The following is a 22,749-nucleotide window of genomic DNA, read 5'->3' on the forward strand; positions in this document are numbered from 1 at the left end:
TAGGTGTGTGGTTGGTTGACTTTTCTTGTGGGGGTGTTTCAGTTTATCCTTGTTTTGAATAAGCCTCAGTAGTTGAAGTCAAGGAGGGTCAACATCTTCATCCTCTGTTAATGGAGTTGAAGGACTCAGTGTTGGTGAAGATTAACGACTCCTTAGCTTTGGGAGATGACGGCATAATTAGGTATCAGGACATGTTGTTTTTACCAGATATGGATAATTTGCTGACTAATATCATTCCAAACGCCCATGGTTCTAGATATTCCATACATGCAGGTTCCACCAAGAGCTATCATGATCTTAAGAAGATCTATTTATGAGATGGCATGAAAAAGGACATCGCAGAATATGTGGCAAGTGTCCTAATTGTCAACAGGTTAAGGCAGAACATCTAAAGCCTTGCAGTCTTACTCAGATTATTAAGGTTCTGATTAGGAAATGGAGGCCATTAATATGGACTTCGTTGTTTTTCTTCTGAAGACTAAGAGACAACATGACTCCATATTGTTTATCGTGGACAGGATGACTAAGTCTGACCACTTTATCACTATGAAGTCTACTTACAAAGACGAGGATTATGCGAAACTCCACACTAATAAGATTGTGAGATGGCATGGTATTCCTTTATCTATGATTTCAGATATAGTAGCTCAGTTCACTTCAAATTTCTGGAGATCCTTCCAGAAGAGCTTAGGCACTCAGGTGAAGCTTAGTAGTGCCTTTCATCCTCAGACTGATGGGCAGGCAGAGTGCACCATTCATATTAGAGGACATGCTTATGGAGTGTGTGATTGACTTCAAGGGTAGTTGGGATGACCATCTGCCTTTGATAGAATTCTCGTATAATAATAGTTATCATTCTAGCATTGGGATGGCACCGTTTGAGGCACCATATGGTAGGAGGTGTAGGTCTCCAGTTGGGTAGTTCGAGGTTTGAGAGTTATCCATCTTGGGTCTAGAGATTAGTCATGAGGCCCAAGAGAAGGTCAGAGTGACTAGGGACAGGTTTGCTACTACTTAGAGTCAACAGAAGTCTTATGCAGATAACTGAAAACGACCCTTAGAGTTTGATGTTGGTGACCATATGTATTTGAAGATATCACCTATGAAGGCGGTGATGAGGTTTGGCAGTAAAGGGAAGTTGATTCCGAGGTTTGTTGGGCCATATGAGAACCTACATCGTGTGGGAGAGGTGGCCTATGAGTTTGCGTTGCCTATGGAGCTAGATTCTGTTCATCTATTCTTTCATGTCATTATTTTAAAGAAGTGCCTAGGTTATCCATATTGATTCTACCTTTTGAAGGTTTGGGGGTTGATGAAAACTTGTTCTATGAGGTATTAGCTGTTGAGATTTTAGGCAGACAGGTCAAGTGGCTTAGGAACAAGGAAATTGCCATAGTGAAGGTATTGTGGAGGAATCATCTTGTTTAGGGTGGCTTAGGAACAAATATGAGATCCCGAAACCCCCATCTTTTCATCTATTGAAGTTAGACTTTCTACTCCTAAGTTTAAGTTTCCTTATATTTCCATTCTTCTTCTCTATTGCTTGATTTTGTATAGTGAATATGTTTTGATCTAAGTGGTATTACTCTAGATAGTTAGTAGCGTCATTCAGGGACGAATGTTCCTAAGGTGGGGGGGGGGGGGGGGAGGGGAGGATAATCTAACAACCCTAAAAATTGATATGTTAAGTATTACTTAATGTGTCTAGAATGACTACGATTACACCGGGTTCACATGGGTTGATGTGCGTAGAACCAGAACTCTAATCCCTTAGAACAGCCAAGCAATCAAACTTTGGGAGTTAGTTCAGCTAGGAAAGGTTGGGTCCAGCCATGTAGGCTCCCAAACATGAAGATTTACCCTGATGAGTCTTTACTGGACTCAAAAAGGGGAAATCTTATGTTGGACGGCTAGGGGTAAAATGGTCTTTTTCCAAGATAAGAGTAGTATCGTAATTACCCTAAATATATAATCAATTATTTAATTAATATGGTGGAGGGGATTTTGGGGAGAGAGGGCCGAAAATATGCCCTTATAGTGCAGTCTTGCCCAACAAGGGTGCAAACCTAGGTGGAAGCACCGAATTAAAATTGTTTTAATTTATGTGGGTAAATTAATGTAATTAATTAATATTTCTTATTATTATTTAATTTAAAATAAATGGGAAATTAGTTTTTTATAATATTTAACTAAACCTTATTTTGACTAAGTCCTAAACTAGACTCCTAAGCCTAAGGTAACTTTCTCCTCTCACGCTCATCTCTCTCTCATGTCTCTATCACTATCAATCAGGTTCTTTCTTCCAAATAACATAAAATAAAATTAGGTAAACAAAAGTTCTTCACACTTGAAGAAGTTACAATAAAAAATAAATTCAAACGCTAAGCAAAATAGTTTAGGCAAATGGAGGGCTTTCCGTCATAAGTTTGGTGTTGAAAATTTGTTTTGGACGTGAGTGTTGGAGAAGGTTTGGTCAGAAACATCAAGGTTTGAACGTCATAAAAGGTATGAGTTATGTTCTCTCTTTGTCCTTTTCTCAAGTGACCCCTTAAGCTTTAGAAAGTTCAGTCCAGAAACTAGGGTTGTTCCCTGTTGCATGTCCCTTTCACTAGCTCCCAATGATTCAAAGGTTGGGTATGTTTTCTGGTAGATATTAGGCGTTTGTTATATTTCATGATGAATGTATCCATGTTTGTATGTTTGAAATCGTATGAATGACAACCTATGTATTTTTGATACTATGTATATATGTGTGCAAGGATGTGACCGTGACTAATGTTCTCAGATTGATGATCCAAAATTGTAATTTTATGGTCGTTATTTGCGTGCATAAACCTATGTAAATCGTGATGTTCATGTAAGATGAAATGTAGCTGATTTTAGTGATAATCTCTTGGCTAAACGAATCTATGAAAGATACACCCCAAAATGTGCTAAATGGTCTACGAATTACCCTATGAGTTCAAGTGAAAATGATGAATAAAGTGAGCTTAAATGTGATCAAATTTCCAGAAACATACATGTTTGGTTTTGGCTAAACATATATGAAAAAATAAGGAAAATTAATTGAGTGGAAATTAGGTGAGGTCACTAGAATTCAAACCCGCAACCTCACACTAGAGATACACTAATAACGTGAAAAGGAATGGGGGTTAAGGGAATTAGATCTCGGGTGTATTTCTCTTAAAAAAAACAAAAAAAAATATTATGAATGCGAGGAGTGGGATTCGAACCCAAAAGCTCTCGGTCAGAAAGTAAGAAAAAGTAAAACAAAATAAATGTGAGTCGTCAGAATCGAACACATGTCCTCTAGGCACTAAAGGAGAATTAGAACAAAAGCTAAGAGAAAAGTAATGTGAGGCGCGGTAATTGAACCCATGATCTCTAGAAAATAAAGGAGAATTAAAAGAAACATAAAGTGAGGCTATCGGGTTTCGATTACATAAGCTCACGGTTAAGTAGAGATAGTCAAGGAAAAGTAAATAAAAAAAGTGATAAAATGGAATGTGCAGGTTCGAACCCACAACTCCTCGGCCAAGGAAGGGAATTCTAAAAGAATAGAAATAAAAAGGAAACGTTCATGTTGGGGCTCGATCTAGGGTCCCAATGTCATGTGGATCGAAATAATATAAAAAGAAAAATGTAAACTGTTGCCCAAGGGATTTGAAAACCGGGTTTCCTTTCCCAAATTCCGTATTAATACATAAATCATACGTGAATTAAATAATAAAGAATAATGTTGCCTACATAGATCGAAATTGAGATCTTGGCATACATACAAGATGCATACCGCTTGTACACACATATTCTTTGGAAGATATGAATCACTTAAACGAACTATGAACGAAGCCTCATGGCTTGTGTGTATAGACCCATAAGTCTAGCATACATTTAAAAATAAGTGAAACTAAGATGTATGTAATGAAATGATGTAACCCTACAAGGGTTAAGTAAGAGTGTAAAGCACACTAAATGGCGAAGTGCATTGTCATATGATGAAATGAACAACTAAATAATGAAATGAACAATGAAATGATAAAACCCTAGAAGGGTTAAGTAAGAATGTGAAACACATTAAATGGCTAAGTGTATTGGCATACGATGAAATGAACATTCACTTAAAATGGGGTGATTTATTATGAAGAGAAATGTTCTAATGTTAATGAATGTGGTGACAACATGATATGAGGCTAATGTAGAAGATGAGAGTAATCTGAAATGAGCCTAAGTAAATGTTACCCAAAACGTACTCACCTATGAGAGTGTAAAGTTAATGAAGAGACTAGTCTCTAAGAACACTCTAATAAAAGTATTGAGATTAAAATAGTTAATACCAATGATAAGATGAGAAATCATATTTTTAGCTATGATGTCCTCATACTAGAAGCCAACTTCGATGACGTATGAGTTGAATGTAATGTAACTTTATACTAAGCATCCATAGACTAGCTTTGAGTAGTGATGACTTTTTTCTGGAATGGAAAGGTTCACGTAACTCTCCTGAGATGAGACTGTCCGGGATGGCGGGTATGGGTCTCCTTATATCTCCTAGACTTTGTACTTATAGTGCTAATATAGGGATCTGGCGGGGTTCAATACCCATGTACGCTAGCAAGTTTTGGGTCACTTTGGCCGGTTATTCAACCTCTTTTCGGTGTGGAGGAGACACTGGATTGCATGATAATCACATGATCTATGTCGGTTAAACTTAAAGTTCCCCATTAATGAATGAGGACATCCTCAAATGATGCACATAATGAAATGAATGATACCAAAGTTGTTAGGATAGGATAATCAAGAGGTGAGCTAGACTCATAGTATGACACTAGGTCATTCTTGATCATTGCACAACAAACCTGCTGAAAGTCTTAAAATACATCCTACGTAAAGTTGGTTTTTATACTAAACTATGAATGAAATGAAATGAAGCACGTAAGAATGAATGAAGAAAGACTTTGTGTTTGCTAAAGAAGGATCCCTAGTCTAGGTCCCATATGTTGAGCCCGCATTTTTGAAGTCTTGATGTCAAGTCCATGATTCGAAGGTCTCAAGGCCTATGAACTAATGATATGCAAAATGTTATGATATGTAGTATGTTATGTTCTATATGCAATATGTTATGTGCTACGTGCAAGATGTTATCTGTTGTGTGCAATTTGATAAGGATGATGATGCATGTTACTCTCATGGCATGACTTTCCTAATCTAAATTTTGAAAGTTCGTTAAATTTCCAAATCCGAATTTGGAAAAGTCACTGACTTTCCTAATCCTAATTTGGCAAGTCCACTGACTTGACTTTCCATAATCAAGTTTTTAGGAAAGAGCTGTTATTATTCATGCATGTCCTTGGTGTGTGATTGCATATACCCAAAATTAGTACATATATGTACTAATCCCATTCAATTTTAAAATTTTAGGTGCAGGCACAGGTTGGCACTAGAGCTTACAGGTAGACGTTGCAGCTATCCAAACGTTGAGCTTTCATCCGGACTTGTAGACACTCATGTTTTTGATGATGTCTACCGTTATTATGAAGCTTAGATGTAGTCTATATCTAGTGGAGCATGTTCCACTAGTGTTTCATTCCACTTTTGTTCAGATTGTGTATTGGTTCCATTTTGGCAAAAATACGTTTAATAAAATTATGAACTGATTCTTTCATTTGATTATCTCTTTATTATATTGTTGATTAGTGAACGCCTATGATGTTAAGTAGTATGTATAATTTTTTTTTAAGAAACAAAAAGTTCAATTTTTTTGCTAAGATTAACCTAGATGAAGTAAGAATGACGTATTTAGGCTTGTCAGCGACCTCGCCGATCTCGTCTGGAATATAGATTCCGGTCGAGAAAGAGAAGAAGCTCATCATGACTTTTCTTAGGTTTGATAAGATTCTATTACAGACAATAAACCCTAAGTCTATCATTCCTTTAATTTAAAGAATACCAACACAGCTTACGACTTCAACATTAATAACCTTACTACTAGATTTAAGGTTTCACATAGAGGACCTCTTAACATCATTTAATGTAACATACCGTTAATAGAATCAATACTAAGAGACTTTACTTTAACACTTATTACATTTCAATATAGACACACATAGACATAATCACATCCTCTTTAAGTCATCCAATACACTAAGATATCCTCATCAATATGACCATCATAGAATCATATAATCAAGTAATAATAACCAAGCCTCATCATGACAATTATATATATAAATCCAAATTCATAGTCTAACATGATTATCTACATAACATCAATAGAGGAACATATACTTTCACATTACTTGATATGTATATAGATATTATATACCTTCATATAGTAAACTACAAAAATCATCAAAATACTTCAAGTAGTTTGATAACAAGGATATAATCATCATATTACATAACATAACGTCGAAGAGGCCACATAACTTGCAAGTAAAACATATAACACCGCCACCATAACTGGACCATACAAATAATACTATGATTGAAGTCTACTTAACATAAAAGAAGGAAATTGAGGCAAATTACTTCATATTCATCAATCTATTACAATCTAGATATCAATTTACTACAATTATTACATTTATCAATAGCTCATATGGAATTACATTAGAATTCATAAACATTAGATCAATATAATGTAACACACAACTTAGTAAAAAACTAGGGTTCATCAAATTCATAGGTTCATAGGTTATTTTAGTCTTGACCAATTAAATCATTATTAAATGATTAAAAACCATTCATTAAAGAACCCACGTATAGATCATGAAATTATACTATTCATCTTAGAAAACTTTAGAAAACATCGTTAAAGTTGGTCTCCTTGATGGATAGAGTTTCAAGGATAAAAAATCAGAACTTACTGAAGCTAATTCCTCAATTTGATGAAGAATCTCCACTCAATTTTTCAATCCAAGCCCTTCCTTGAGTTTTGGCTCCATTAGAGATCTAGAGAAGTTTCTAAATTATTTGGGTTTTGATTTTTGAAAAATGAAAGCTTTTTATTGTTTTAGGCTGATAAATACACTTAAAATACCCAAAAAACAAGTAAGTAACCGCCAATATCTTTATGTGTTTGTGGGGTGACTTTACAATTTAACCCCTCAATTTTCAGTGAACTACACGAAGGGACAATACCATTGATGGATGGACCATGGACGGCCCATCCCTTGAACAATGGACAAATATTATTTGTCCGGGGTCTGGGACTGAAGCTTTTCTCTTGTCTCTCCACTTCCACTACTAAGTCCCAAATGACGAGAACCTACCGACGGGGCATCGAATAACCCACTGGGCGTTGATTGCCTCAGTGGTTTGGGAAGTCTTGGACAGTCTTGGTCACTCTTGGAGTGTCCTTTCTCAAGGAATCTTGGATGGTCAGTGGAGATCTTTTCCCAGACATTTACAACCCAAACATTATTCTATACAACTTCAGAACCTATCAAATGAATTTTGCCTAAAATGAACACGTAAAACTCAAAGAAACATGCCTAGACACAGAAGGTCGTTTCAAGGCAAGCTTTCCGAACATCATCGACATTCTTGGACATTTTACCTCAAAACATCACGAATCTTGACACACTTCCTATATGCATAATAACAAATCGTATAATGACCTTATAATCTCATGAAACATACATAAACCATAAAACCACATATAAGGCACGATAGTGACTAAATCGTGGAACGTCTTAGCCATCCCTTGACGATTGACATCCAATGCACCTAAACTATTATACAATGCCTCAATACTATATTATAGATAAATTTATCACCTTATACCTTCATGAAAACCGTGTTAGGCTCTAGTTTACCTATTTTTTTTTGCGGGATCTTAGACGCTCATGCAGGGAAAGTATCAAAGATCATCATCACATATCAATAATATACACCATCATTTATGAATAATGACCCTAAAATTAACATTTCCAAACAATAGAAAATCACATATTCTCAAAGGGAATTTATCTTTTCTCATTTTAAAGTGAGCTCAACATCTCAATGTAAGGCCAAAATACTCTTACATAAAATGTGAAATTAACCATGTTCATAAAACCATGTCATGTAGTCCAATGTGCATTCACCATACTTGTAGACATAACAACATGAGATTTGTATAGTTTACCAAAAATACACTTGCATGAAATAAGATTCTTTAAAACCTGCATAACATAGTGTAATCTTGGACATGCATTAAATATGATGAACATGCAACTTATACTCATTTGCAAGATTTCTAGGACTAACAAGCTACTAGGATCTTTGAGTAAGAGTAAGAGGATAAGAAATGAATATAAAAAACCTTACTACTAGACTCATCATCCCCCAGTTGGGGTAAGCCCATATAAGCGCAAATTATCTCACCCAAGAGTAAGTTTAAACACCTTACTATTCAAGCACAACATTCCCCTCTTTATATCTAGGCTTCAGACAAACTCTTTTGACATATCCACATCCCACTCTAAAAGAGGAACTATTTCTAACTAATCCTTACTATACCTCATTAGGGGAGTATTTAAAAAATCTTAACGAATTCATATCTATGAAACTCAACTTTATATCTATTCCTAAAATTGGTTCTCAACATTGAGAATGTCAAGGATGTTCAATATAAGAATATTAAGGGTACTCTAAAGTTTACCATCTTGGCACATATCCCCTACTTGGGGTATTGCAACCCTCAAAATCAACTAGGGTAAACTAGAACCTATTATGTATTTTATGAGTAAATAAGGTGTTAAAATAATGAATAATACATTTAGAAGTTAGTTTGAAGATTTTTGATGTGAAATGTCATAGAACGACCAAGATGTATAAAAAGTAGTCTTGTATGTGTTAGTGTGCATTTGCATGTTTTATGTGTTGTTTGAACTGATACGAGGGGACTATAACATATAGATAGTAAGGTTTAGGGTCTAAATTTATGAGTAATACTCCCCAAGGACAACCCTAAGGTTTCTTGAGAAGGACTAAAACGTTGTCAAGAAGCTACAAAAAAATACCTAAACCACGACCACAAGCGACACCTAGTAGGTCATTTGAAACCCTGTCAAAAGGTGGAGTAGCTCCACACATAGTTTTTGGAGCTTCGACCCCATGTTAGGGGTCTATAACAAAAATGATAACATCAGGATATCCGCGTCAACGTATCCACCGTATGTGGATTGGGGCATCGTTTGGCCTGCAATTTTCCTGGATGTCTCATCCAAGCCACGGGTGGTTTGGTAAATTTGAACCTTGGATAATTCAATTGGCAGAAGTTTATTTTTGGTTATTTATGGTATTTGGAGTTTTTTAAAAAATTAATACCTTGACGTAGACTTCATTATCTAAAATTAAAATTCCATGTACAACAGAAGTTCTCTGAAAACCACCATGGAAGCTTCAAGTCATGTTGAAGCTAAGATTGAAGTTTTTCATTGATTTATCAATAAATTTTGTGGGGTTTAATCTTTTTATGTACGGTGATTCCAACCTTTATTATTTTTCCATTGAATGAGCAAATTCGGAAGGGTTTACAAAGATCTTCACAAATCTTTAAATTCTACTTTGAATTCTAAGCAAATGTTCTTGCATAAAAAGGTTTACATTGATGTTTTATGAAGTAATTAACATTAACTGATGGTTTTAAGATAAAGAACCCCATGAACCCATGTATTCCTTTAATTTCTAATTTTAGCTCTTCGGTGGGTCAATTTATCATATGATCTAATTATGCTAAATTCATGTGTACATTGTATTGGGTTATTGAATTATATGTTTTTCATTGATGAAGTTCTTCATAGTTGGCCTTATAGTATTGATAGATATGATAGTTTTTTGGATATTTTGAATGGATAATTATTTGGCCTTGACTTGTGTACATTGTCATTGATAAGATATATTCTTGTATGAAATCGGTAGAAAGGCTAAGAAATGGTTATTGTGGCTATTGGGAGGTGGATAGCTGAACTAATTCGTTTATATAATTAATAATTGATATTTTATTGTTATTGATTGGTATAGTCCACTTATGATGGCGGTGTTTAATTGTTATAAATTTTATGAAAATGGTCTTGTCCGCATTATTATATGAATTATGGCATTATCATGACATGGTACATATAAATTTATTAGGTGAAGGTGCTCATTTGATTTTTATATAATCTTATATGGGTTCTATAATGATGTGATTAAATGGACTTCCTCTCTTATTGTAAATATATAATGATGAAAGACTAGGGAGAGACTTTATAAAATGATGTTATATCTTGTGTTGGTAGACTTAGTTTTCCCATCATGGTACTTAAATGTATTGAATAAGTCCATAAATGAACGTCCAGGATTGGTTGATCTAAAGTAGGACCCCATCTATTACATGGAATCTTCAATATGAAAAGAAGGTTAATAAAGAAGTCTTAATCAGTAAACTAAATGGTTCCCATCTTTATTTAAATGATATACTTAGAGGTAGGTTCGCTTAAATGGTATGAATCCATTTTTAAGAAATTCACAAGAGATATTCTAATTAACCTTTATCAGTAGGCCTTGTGGATCCCTTTATGCCAATGCTATTATGGTTCTGTAGGCCGAATGATGGGCCTCTCTCTAATATAGTTAAGTGAATGAACATGCTCTATGAGAACAACGGCAAAGCACCGAGTGGAAATGCTTGTGGTAGTAGTTTTACTAGAGTATGAGTCCGTAACCATGTGCTTACATGCGATGTGTCCTAGTTCTACCCTTGTTAAGTAAAACACCTTCCCCGGTTTTGGGTCTTTATGACACCGCATTCAATACCTAACTATTATGGTCTATGTCGATTAAAGCCTATTCTCATCATGTGGGATATTCACTCTAGTATTTGATCGGTTCTAAAACGTGTAGGTAGTTGAATGGGACTCTATCTATACATGACATAAGTAGGATATGAAGATACTAAAGTGAGTTCCCGGTCTTCTAAGACCATTATGTTAAGTTACCTAATTATAATGTTAACGATTAATAATAACTTAGTAAAGGTATGTTTAATACAAAAATTATTATCTAGACAAGCTTTGAGGATCACTTAGGTGTGATTGAAGAGAGAGAGTGTAGGCGGTCTCTTTATGTCTTCCTCAGGTGAGTCTTAGAGTAACTTTAGGTACAGGGTCAAAATTGATGAAAGGCTTACTTGTTGAATATGAAATGTGTCTTATATGTGAATATTGACTTGAAGATGTTTCTTATACTAGTTTTATGAGATTTTTATCAAAAGAACATGAAAATCATATCTTTAAGTAAATGTCCCTTTTTCATAGTTTTGTTGAATGCTCACCATACTTAGTGCATTCAATGTGCTAATTATATATATTTTCTCTATGTCAACAAATTTTGGTGGCAAGTAACGATTCTCTAAAAGTTAGGCTTGCGATGTAGAACTCTATCAAGATTTGTATGTCCTCATATGTTCGAGGACATGGACTATGTTCTATCTTTTATTTTTTTAAAGTCTCTGTAATATAATATAGTATCATTTAAAATTGATATAAGGAATGTTACCCTCTGATATTATTTGTCTCTAAGATGGCTTATGTTGAGACATAGTTCTTTTTTATGTTTCTATAAAATATTTTGGCTATTATTGTGAGAAGTTTTAAATTGCATAGCACTTTTCATATATATGCGATGAAAGATGTGTAAGGACTTGTATAAGACCTCCGAGAAGTCGAGTACGCTTTTTGGCGACTTAGGGGTGCTCTTCGATCGTGACATGAAATGAGCTCAATTAAATGTTTATCACATTATACCATTATCACAACCCTTGGTGAAATTCATTCTTTAACTAACCATTATCACAACCCTTGGTGAAATTCATTCTTTAACTAACCATGTCTAGGTAACATCTAAGCAATCTCTTCAAATGACCATACTTCAGAACAATCTTAAAAGACAACTAACCTTTTTAGAGTTGGTTAACATCTTTTCTATTGTACTTCTGCTGAACTAAAGGGTACATCAAACCTTCTCAGTCAATCTTATGGTAAAAATTTATCAAAACTAATAGAATAAAGCCCTTTTTTCCCCGTTTCCAGAGTAATCCTATAAAAGAACTCCAATCTACACAAGGACAGCCATGAAAAATTACTCATACAAAAGGAAAAATTTCATGTCACAGCATTTACCACATTCGTCCAAAACTCCTCAAGTGTACACAATTACTTTCTACCATCATTGGAAATAACCATAAAGTAACTCATCATCCCAAAAAAGGACTTCATTAAACTGTAACAACTCTTATCATGCTAGAACTACATAACAACAATATCCTCAAAATCAACTTTCACATATACTCATCTAGTAAAATACCATGATAATCATCAAAACTCTTTTTTTTCTCCCTAAAAACTTGAGACATCACCCCTCCAAAGAAATAACATATAGAAGACCACCAATGGCTCGACACAAGAGTAGTGAAAAAAGTAAAACTTTTATTATCCTATAACCTCTTGCTCATTGATATGTCACGACTCATACCGATGAATAAGACTCTTCTAGATGTTGATCAGGAGACATTGAATCCTAACAATATTTCAAAACCTTATGTGCTCATACAATATTTGCAACAACCCAAGGGTACGCCCTCGGCATCATACGACTTATTAAACATCTAGACGGTCTTATAAGAGCCTTTAGCATACTTTTATCACATAAACATAAAAAATAGAATAAATTTAAATATTTTTCCAACTATAAAACAAGACTAACATTCTTCTCTTTTAGAAAGGGTTAATATAAAGTTTAGACACTAAGTCTCATCTTTCCATCTTATACACGACTTTCATATAATAGCGCCACGTCCCTTACAACACAAAAATCATATTTAATCTGTTACACGAACATAAAGAAACTCTTAACATGCATGTCCTTGAGTCATTAAGGAGACACCCTTACTTTGGAATAGGGGTCCAAGCTATTCATTCTAGGAAAGGACCAAAAGCCGCCGCCGCCACCTACACTTTTGGTATAAAGATGAAGAAGAACAATATTAGTACAAGATTGCACCAAGTATGATAATCATGCAAAAAATTGTTTAAAAGTGATTTTTTATTAGAAATCATACATCACGCCATTTTAGAAAAAAATCATAAACATAGATACAATCTACAAAGTATAGAGCACAGATGTCATCATACACATCGAAACCATTCATAACGACAAATCAAGCCTTCATTAATCCAACCACATATATTCATAAAGTCATAAGAAAATTATAAAACATAATATTGACATAGAAACAATAACCTAATACAACCCTCAAGTCACACTAGAGCAATGTGCAGGTAACATTCCATAATACTACTCACACGTAGTCTTTCTTGGAAGCCTTCCTAGACAAGCAACATCATATTAAGCAAGACTTAACCTCTTAAAGTAAAATTAGACATGTGACCAACATACTTCATTATATCATATGAAGACTCGTTCATTTACTACATCTTCATTCATACCTCATTTAGTTCATATCATAAGTAAAACACCCTCAAAACCTCATCACAAATTCCCTTCTTCAATCTATACATAGAGTCTCATTCCTCCACATATACTACATAAATATATTAATAAGTCACAAAATGAAATTCTCATGCATAATAATACGTCATATCTTGACATAAGAAAAATCAACCTTAACATGCATTCATTCTAATCATACATAAACAAAAGTATTTCTTTCATAAGAGACTCTAATCCTATCCCCTTATAGAGTCCATTTGTGCAATGCATAGGTAGGGTCCATGGTCCTACCTATACTAAGTTAACTTCTCAAGTAGTTATGACTAGAGTTATTATTTTTTATCTTAGTTCATTACTTAACTTTCGGGATACATAGCAATAAATGACATAGACTATGTAAGCTACATGGAAGTCGATGTTCTACTTTAACACCGAAACGAAAGTGTACTACTTTCCAAGGAACGACCTTCATATAAAATAAAAATCTGGTGGATACACTAAACAAAGACCTACAGGGACAAGTAGTTATGGAACAAGGATATTGCAACTAGAAACCTTGAGTTTCTAGAGATGGAGGTTTCCATCTTATTAGACAACATCAATGTTGGGAGCCCGAACTTTCTAAATGTGAATGTTCTCTTGTAGGAAGTAGGACTTGCTATACGTGAATCCCCCAGTCTAATTTTTCTTATTCACTCGGTTCTAAGCTCTATCTCCCTTTTTAAACATCATTAAGCCTCTTAACATTAGTGCATAGAGTAGGATTTATGGACTTAATTTTCGCATACATCATGTATCTCAAAGGTTGCTAAGATGAGAATGACCTTTCATCATAAAAGCTACATTATGTGAGAATATCCTTTCCCATAATCTAACTAAATTCATAGCCGAGGCTAGTTTAGAGTACAATTGATATAACCTTTCAAGAGATCACTTCTACTAGACAATTATATACCTTATCCATTCATTCATTCATGTGTGTGTACATATGTGAGAAAGCCTTTCAAAAAAACTCCTTTTGACAATACATGCTCATAATTAACTATTCATTTACTTTTCATGAAAAATAATATATAAATGTTCATATGAGAATTATCCTTTTAATAAACATGATAATATATCATACTTATAGTTATGCATGTGGTGTGTAAGTGTACACATTGGTACTAATAATAACATAATAGCGATTACATTAATATTGAGGGTAACTTCGCATCAAAGGATCACAACACAATTGCAATTTTGTATAAGTCATGCACAACTCTCATGTAGAGAATTTGAGGGATTCTAGACAACAAACCTACATTTCATTATGTAAGACAAGAGCACACTCAATATTTGACTAGACAACTCCTAACATGCAAAAGATCATATATCCATATAGGAAAAATATAGGTAGGGGTCAGTCCATAATAGTGTTTATTAGAAAAATATCATATAGACCTTATCGTAACCTAACATTCTCATAAACACATTACTTGACATTAACCATGTACCTTAATCATGATATAAACATTAATACCTACTTACATATCCTTCACGGCAGACCTTCATAAACACATACATCATAATCAACAATCTACTTTACATTTATTTCATTCATGGCCATGATCACAACATGTATAGATAGAAAATAAGTAATCACCGTCAACATGAATAGACCAAACCATACAACTTCAATTCCAATAATATAGACAAGAAGTTAGGTCAACTTACTAAATCTACAAGCCATGATCATCATAGATCAATCCTCTATAATTCATAATAAATATATAAATAACAATAAAATCTAAAAATACAATACAATTAGATTCAAATAAAATTCATTAACATCATCATATATCAATCATCAAAAATTCATACTGTAACAACCCATTTAGTCGGTTTGAGTAGTAGAATTATCTCTGATAAATACTTACTGGGTCGACGGACCATGCGACAGCTCGTCATGGTCACGACGGACTGTTATAGACTCCCTCGTCCCATACTTGTGAAATTTCTCCTACTGCTTCCTTCACTACCCTCGACGGCAAGCATGACGAACCGTCATAGGCACAACAGTCCGTTGAGCGGCTTCGTTCCAAAACACTTCAATTCTTGGAATCTGGGTACTGGACTAATTCTCTGAACCTCGTGACGAACCTGCAGGACGGACCGTCACAGGTACGACCGACCGTCACAATCTGCGTAACCCCAATGAGATTAATTCTCTGAACTTCGTGATAGACCTGCAGGACGGACTGTCACAAGTACGACGGACTGTAACAATCTGCGTAACCCCACACGGTGTCAGAATTTTGCTAAATTTTAAAGGGGTGTTATGGATTATTCATGTTTATAATTATGAAATTAGTGGGGTTAGTTCAATAATTTATGTAGTTAGGGGTTAAAGTAGATAGTAGAGAAATAAATTGTGTGTAACTTTTATCATATATTTTTGTAAAATTGATTATATGATAATTAGGGTTAAAGGAATCTGTAGAGGAAAAATAAAAAAAAGAGCAGAGAGGAGAACGAGTGAGAGAGAGGGAAAGAAAGAAGAAAGCAAGCAACTTAGACATCAGATTGAGAAGATTCATAGGCACTGAGGAAGGTAAAGGCATTGGAGAGGTAGCTTGCTTGGTTTCGGTTCATCGGTGGAGGTAGGTTATGGTTTGATTCTATGTGATAGATAAACTCTTAATAGCGATCGATATGTATTGAGTGATGTTATAAAATCTCCTATATACTTGATTGCGTGGTTGAATGTTTGGTTGTGTGGTTTGTGGTTGGTCTAATATAAGGAGACTATTGGATTTCTAATCTTGAAATCTCTCTATTAAACTGACGCCTTGAATAAAGAAGGCTTACTGAAATAAAATAATGAGATTCTTGGATCGGAGTGTCACGTTCCGACATGGTATTCTTGGATCGGAGTGTCACGTTCCGACACAGCATATAGGATCGAAGAGTCACGTTCCGACACGGTATATGGGATTGGAGTGTCACGTTCCGGCACAATAACATTAAAGGAAACGTATCCTGAATTATCTTAATATACTCAAATTCAAAGAACCTAATTCCCAAATGAGTATGGAGTTGAGGCATAAGTCCTCATAGGTGTGCTAATATGGTGATTGATGGTGTACCTATTATGGTGTTGTTGTTAATGGTTCATGTGATTGTTGCTTGTCACCTGTTAAGTATTGTAGTTAATTTTATATTATTATTCAATATATATATGTTTTTCTCTTTTGAGTTGGCCGATGATACTCACTCAGTATGTGTTCCTTGTATTGACCCCTACTTGTATTTTCTTCCTTATCATTTTGTGGAGTGCAGCAAGCGTGCCATCGACTTTGACTCGCCCTCAACTCTAGCAAGTCTTCAGCACATCAGAGTTCGGGGTGAGTTATTGTTCCTAGCTCGTGATGGATTATCTCCTTCATGTCTTGGTGTTTTTGAATTTCGGACATGGACCATCTTTTTACTTGTTTTGTTTTCTTAAATACTCTTAGACTTGGTAATTTGAGGATAGATGCTTGATGTGATGACTTTCAGATTTTGGGGATAAAAATTGATAAACTTTAGAAGCCTATTTAATTTGTTACATTAATAAGTTTTGGATCTTCCGCATTATATTTTGTTATTCATAGTTGAACTATTGGTGAATGTTGGGGTTTAGAATTGTTGGTTCGCTCACCTAGTAGGTTAAGGGTGGGTGCCACTCACTACTCGTTTTGGGTCATGAGAAACTTGGTATCAGAGCGTTAGGTTCGTTGACCTCATCACACAAGGACAAGTATAGTAGAGTCTTGCGGAACGGTAAGGGGACGCCTTTAATTTTCTTCGGAACCTATAGGAATTTAGGAAAACTCCATTCTTTCCTTATCTCGTGCTATTACTTGGATCCAATTGGTATCTAGGTGATACAAATTGGTATTTGACATCCTCACTCTATTTTGCAGATGGTTAGAACTCGAGCAACAACTATGCCAACACCAATACTGGCAAGACAGGGTGCGTCCGAGCCAACCATTGGGACTGTAACTCGAGGAGGAGAAGTGGCAAGAGGCCGTGGTAGAGGTCGCGGGAGGACGCCCACTGGAGGTAGAGGGCAGACACCTGGTCTAGCGAGGAATAGAGCAGTGACTCCTCCACCGACTGATGAGGTAATAAGAGAGTGTGAGGAAGGGGAAAATGAGCAGGTTCAAGGAGGAATTACCACCCCAGCCTACCCCAGAGATGATTAATCAGGTTCTTACTTATCTTAGCCGGTTATCTGATAAGGGCCAGACACCTCCAGATTTTTCTGCACCAGCACCTAAGGTTCTGGGAGTACAACATGCAGCTGGTGTGGCTCCCCGCATGGATGCATCATTGGAAGCAGGCAAATTTCCTCGATTGACTACAAGGTCTATAATGACAGGTGATCAACATGACCTTTTCACTATGTTCTTAAAGCTGAAACATCCAGTCTTGAAGGTTGATGAATCTGAAGATGCCTATGATTTTCTGGTTGATTGTCATGAGCACCTACATATGATGGACATAGTAGAACAATTCGGTGTTGAGTTTGTGACCTATCAGTTTCAGGGGGATGCCAAAATGTGGTGGCGGTCATATGTCGAGAATCAACCAGCGCAGGCACCACCCATGACTTGGGGATCATTTTCTAGCTTATTTATGGAGAAGTATATACCCCGTACTTTGAGGGATAGGAGGAGAGATGAGTTCCTGAGCCTTGAGCAAAGAAGGATGTCTATTACAGCTTATGAGGCTAAATTTCGTGCACTATCTAGGTATGCCACTCAGCTCTGCTTCAGTCCACTAGAGCGAATTCGTCGCTTTGTGAAAGGATTGAGGTCAGATTTGCAGATTTCAGCCTTACAGGTAGCTGCTGTAGCAAAATCCTTTCAGGAAGTGGTTGATTTTGTGATAGAGGTAGAGGGGGTGAAGCCAAATGACCTCACCACAACATCGACATTGATGAAGTTCCGTAAGGGAGGTGAGTTTAGTGGTTCTTAATCCAGAGGGAAAAGTTCAGGAGGTTACCCAGCCCGTCCAATTCAGTCTTCACTGCAGGCTGTAGCTGGGGTTCCATCGCAGATCGGTCAGCATTTTTCTGAGTTTAGAGGTTATCCCCAGACTTCGTCATCCTCACAAAGACCTATGGTTGACTCCAGAAATTGTTATTGATGTGTAGAGACTGGATATATTAGGAAATATTGTCCAAAAAAGAGTTATAGACCCCCAATAGCTAGAGGTAGAGGTGGTCATGGTAGAGGCTGCCATTCTGGAGGACGTTGTGGCCAAGGAAATGGTGGTCACCAAATCAGTCGGGGTGGTGGGAAAGTTGGGACTACTGCATCGCAACCTGGTAGGGACAATGGACAGATAGGTGATAGGGCCCATTGTTATGCTTTCCCCGGGAGGTCTAAAGCAGAGACATCTGATGCTGTTATCACAGGTACTCTTTTAGTCTGTGACTGCATGGCTTCTGTATTATTTGATCTTGGATCCACATTTTCATATGTATCTTCCTCATTTGTTACTGGTCTTGATTTACATTGCGATTTGCTTGACATGCCTATTAGTGTCTCTACTTCTGTGGGTGAGTCCGTGGTAGGTGAGAAGGTTTTTAGGTCTTCCCTTGTGACTTTTGTGGGGAGCAACACTTATGTAGATTTGACTATTCTAGAGATGGTTGATTTTGATGTAATTCTGGGTATGACTTGGCTTTCTCCAAATTTTGCAATCTTAGATTGTAAAGCTAAAACTGTGACATTGGCCAAGCCTAGGACAGATCCGCTAGTGTGAGAGGGTGACTATATTTCCACTCCGGTTCATATTATCTCTTTTCTTCGTGCTAGGAGGATGGTGAGTAAGGGTTGTTTAACTTTCTTAGCACATCTCAGGGATGATTCTTCAAAAGTACCTTCGATTGAGTCTGTTTCGATAGTCGTGAGTTAATGGATGTGTTTCCTACAGATCTTCCGGGTATGTCACCGGATAGGGATATTGATTTTTGTATTGATCTGGAGCCGGGTACTCGCCCCATTTCTATTCCCCCTTATAGAATGGCTCTAGCTGAGTTAAGGGAGTTAAAGGCCCATTTTTAGGAGTTGTTAGGTAAAAGTTTTATTAGACCGAGTCCATCCCCTTGGGGTGCTCCTGTTTTATTTTTGAAGAAGAAAGATGAAAGTTTTCGAATGTGCATAGACTACAAGCAGCTGAATAAGGTAACTATTAAGAACAAGTATCCCATTCCTCGTATTGATCAATTGTTCGATCAGTTAAAAGGTGCTTGTGTCTTCTCTAATATTGATTTGAGGTCCGGTTATCACCAATTGAAAATACGGGCAGCAAATGTGCCAAAGAATGCTTTTCGAACAAGATATATGCATTATGAATTCTTAGTAATGTCTTTTGAGCTTACGAATGCCCCTGCTGCTTTCATGAGCCTGATGAATGGGATTTTTAAGCCATATGTAGATCTCTTTGTTATTGTATTTATTGATGATATACTGATATACTCTAAGAGCAGGAAAGAACATGAGGAGCATTTGAGAATTGTATTGGAGTTGTTTACGGAGAAAAGGCTTTATGCCAAATTCTCGAAGTGTGAGTTTTTGCTAGATTCAGTGTCCTTCTTGGGGTACGTGGTTTCTAAGGATGGAGTGATGCTGGATCCTTCTAAGATTGAAGCAGTGAAGAGCTGGGTAAGACCTACTAATGTTTCAGAGGTAAGGAGCTTTGTTGGTTTAGCTAGCTACTACCGTCGATTTGTCAAGGGATTTTCTTCTATTGCTTCCCAGCTAACAAATTTGACTAAGCAGAATGTTCCATTTGTATGGTCGGACGAATGTGAAGAAAGCTTCAAAAATCTCAAGATCTAGTTGACTACTTTACCAATTCTTACCTTACCAGTGGAAGGTAAGAATTTTACTGTTTATTGTGATGCATCTTATTCTGGTTTGGGTGCACTGCTAATGCAGGAGAGGAGTGTAGTTGCTTATGCTTCGAGGTAATTAAAAGTGAATGAACGTAACTATCCGACCCATGATTTGGAGTTGGCAGCAGTTGTATTTGCATTAAAGAATTGGAGACATTACCTATATGCGGTCAAGTGTGAAGTTTACACAGATCATCGTAGTTTACAGTATGTCTTTACTCAGAAAGATTTGAATTTGAGGCAGAGGAGGTTGATGGAACTATTGAAGGACTATGATATTACTATTTTGGTATCACCCTGGAAGAGCTAATGTTGTGGCAGATGCCTTAAGTAGGAAAGCAGGGAGCATGGGTAGTTTAACCCACTTACAGGTTTGTAGACACCCATTGTCTAGAGAGGTTCAGACTTTGCCTAATGACCTTATGAGGCTGGAAGTACTAAATAAAGGAGGATTTTTGGCCTGTGTGGAGGCAACATCTTCTTTTATTGACAAGATTAAGGGAAAACAGTTTGCTGATGAGAAGCTTAGCCGAATTCGAGATGTGGTATTGCGAGGAGAGGCTAAGGAGGCAATAATTGATGAGGAAGGCGTTTTGAGAATTAAGGGAAGAGTATGTGTGCCCCGTGTTGATGATTTGATTCACTCTATTCTTACAGAGACTCATAGTTCAAGGTATTCTATATACCCTGGTGCAACCAAGACGTATCGTGACCTAAAGCAACATTATTGGTAGGGTAGAATGAAGTGTAACATTGTTGATTTTGTTGCCCAATGCCTGAATTGTCAGCAGGTAAAGTATGAACACAAGAGATCCTGAATTGAAGTGGGAAAGAATTGCAATGGATTTCGTGGTTTGTCTTCCAAAAACATTGGGTAAGTTTTATTCTATTTGGGTAATTGTTGACAGGTTAACTAAGTCTGCTCACTTCATTCCGGTCAAGATGACATATAATGAAGAGAAGTTAGCCAAACTCTATATCTCGGAAATTGTTCGATTGCATTGAGTTCCACTTTCCATCATATCAGATAGAGGTACGCAATTTACTTCTACGTTTTGGAGAACATTACATGCTTAATTAGGGACTAGGTTGGATCTTAGTACTGCATTTCACCCTCAGACTGATGGTAAGTCTTAGCGAACGATTCGGGTGTTGGAGGATATGCTTCGTGCATTTGTGGTAGAATTTAGTGGTCATTGGGATAAATTCTTACCCTTAGATGAGTTTTCATACAATAATAACTATCACTCAAGTATTAATATTGCCCCATTTGAGGCACTGTATAGGAGGAGATGTAGGTCTCCCATTGGTTGGTTTGATGCATTTGAGGTGAGACCTTGGGGTACCTATCTTTTGAGGGAATCGTTAGATAAAGTAAAATTCATTCAGGAGAAGCTTTTAGCAGCCCAGGGTAGGCAGAAAGAATATGTAGACCGAAAGGTTAGGGACTTGGACTTTATGGAGGGTGAACAAGTCTTGCTGAAGGTTTCCCCCATGAAAGGTGTGATGCGGTTTTGTTAGCGAGGTAAGCTTAGTCCGAGGTATATTGGTCCATTTGAAGTTCTGAAGTGCGTGGGGGATGTGGCCTACGAATTGGCATTGCCTCCAGGGTTGTTAGGAGTGCACCCGGTATTTAATGTGTCTATGCTGAAAAAATACCATGGTAATGGAAATTATATTATTTATTGGGATTCAATTCTTCTTGATGAAAATATGTTTTATGAGGAGGAGCCTATTGCTATTCTAGATAGGGAGGTCTGCAAGTTGAGATCAAAGGAGATTGCATCTATCAAGGTTCAGTGGAAGGATCGTCCAGTTGAAGAGCCCACATGGGAGAGTGAGGTCGATAGAAACAAAGATATCCACATCTTTTTACAAATTCAGGTACTCTTTCTCGTCCTCCCTTTTTCTTGCTGTGATCGTTCGAAGACGAACGAGGGGTAAATTGGTATATATTGTAACAACCCATTTGTCGGTTTGAGCAGTAGAATTATTTCTGATATATACTTACTGGATCGACGGACCATGCAACGTATCATCATGGTCACGAAGGACCATCATGGACTCTGTCGTCCCATACTTGTGAATTTTCTACAGCTGGTCCCTTCACTACCCTCGATGGCAAGCATTACAAACCGTCATAGGCACAACGGTCCGTCGAGTGTCTTCATTCTAGAACACTTAAACTCTTGGAATCTGGGTACTGGGACTAATTCTCTGAACCTCGTGATGAACCTGCAGGACGGACCGTCACAGGTACGACGGAACGTCACAATCTGTGTAACCCCACTGAAACTAATTCTCTGAACATCGTGACGGACCTACAGGACAGACCATCA

General features: G+C 36.6%; 1 protein-coding gene across 1 annotated transcript; it reads left to right on the forward strand.

The window, feature by feature from the left end:
* Nucleotides 1-868: 868 nt before the first annotated feature.
* On the forward strand, nucleotides 869-22,354 carry LOC138341939 (uncharacterized). Its single transcript, XM_069294124.1, has 12 exons — nucleotides 869-893; nucleotides 1,301-1,401; nucleotides 17,424-17,627; nucleotides 17,746-18,463; nucleotides 18,662-19,069; nucleotides 19,447-19,503; nucleotides 20,386-20,482; nucleotides 20,715-21,083; nucleotides 21,199-21,201; nucleotides 21,319-21,400; nucleotides 21,800-21,850; nucleotides 21,932-22,354. Exons 1-12 carry the CDS (start codon nucleotides 869-871, stop codon nucleotides 22,352-22,354), a joined length of 2,538 nt encoding a protein of 845 aa, XP_069150225.1.
* The last annotated feature ends 395 nt before the right edge of the window (nucleotides 22,355-22,749 follow it).

This window comes from Solanum lycopersicum, chromosome 2 (genome assembly GCF_036512215.1).
Source record: "Solanum lycopersicum chromosome 2, SLM_r2.1".
NCBI lineage: Eukaryota > Viridiplantae > Streptophyta > Magnoliopsida > Solanales > Solanaceae > Solanum > Solanum lycopersicum.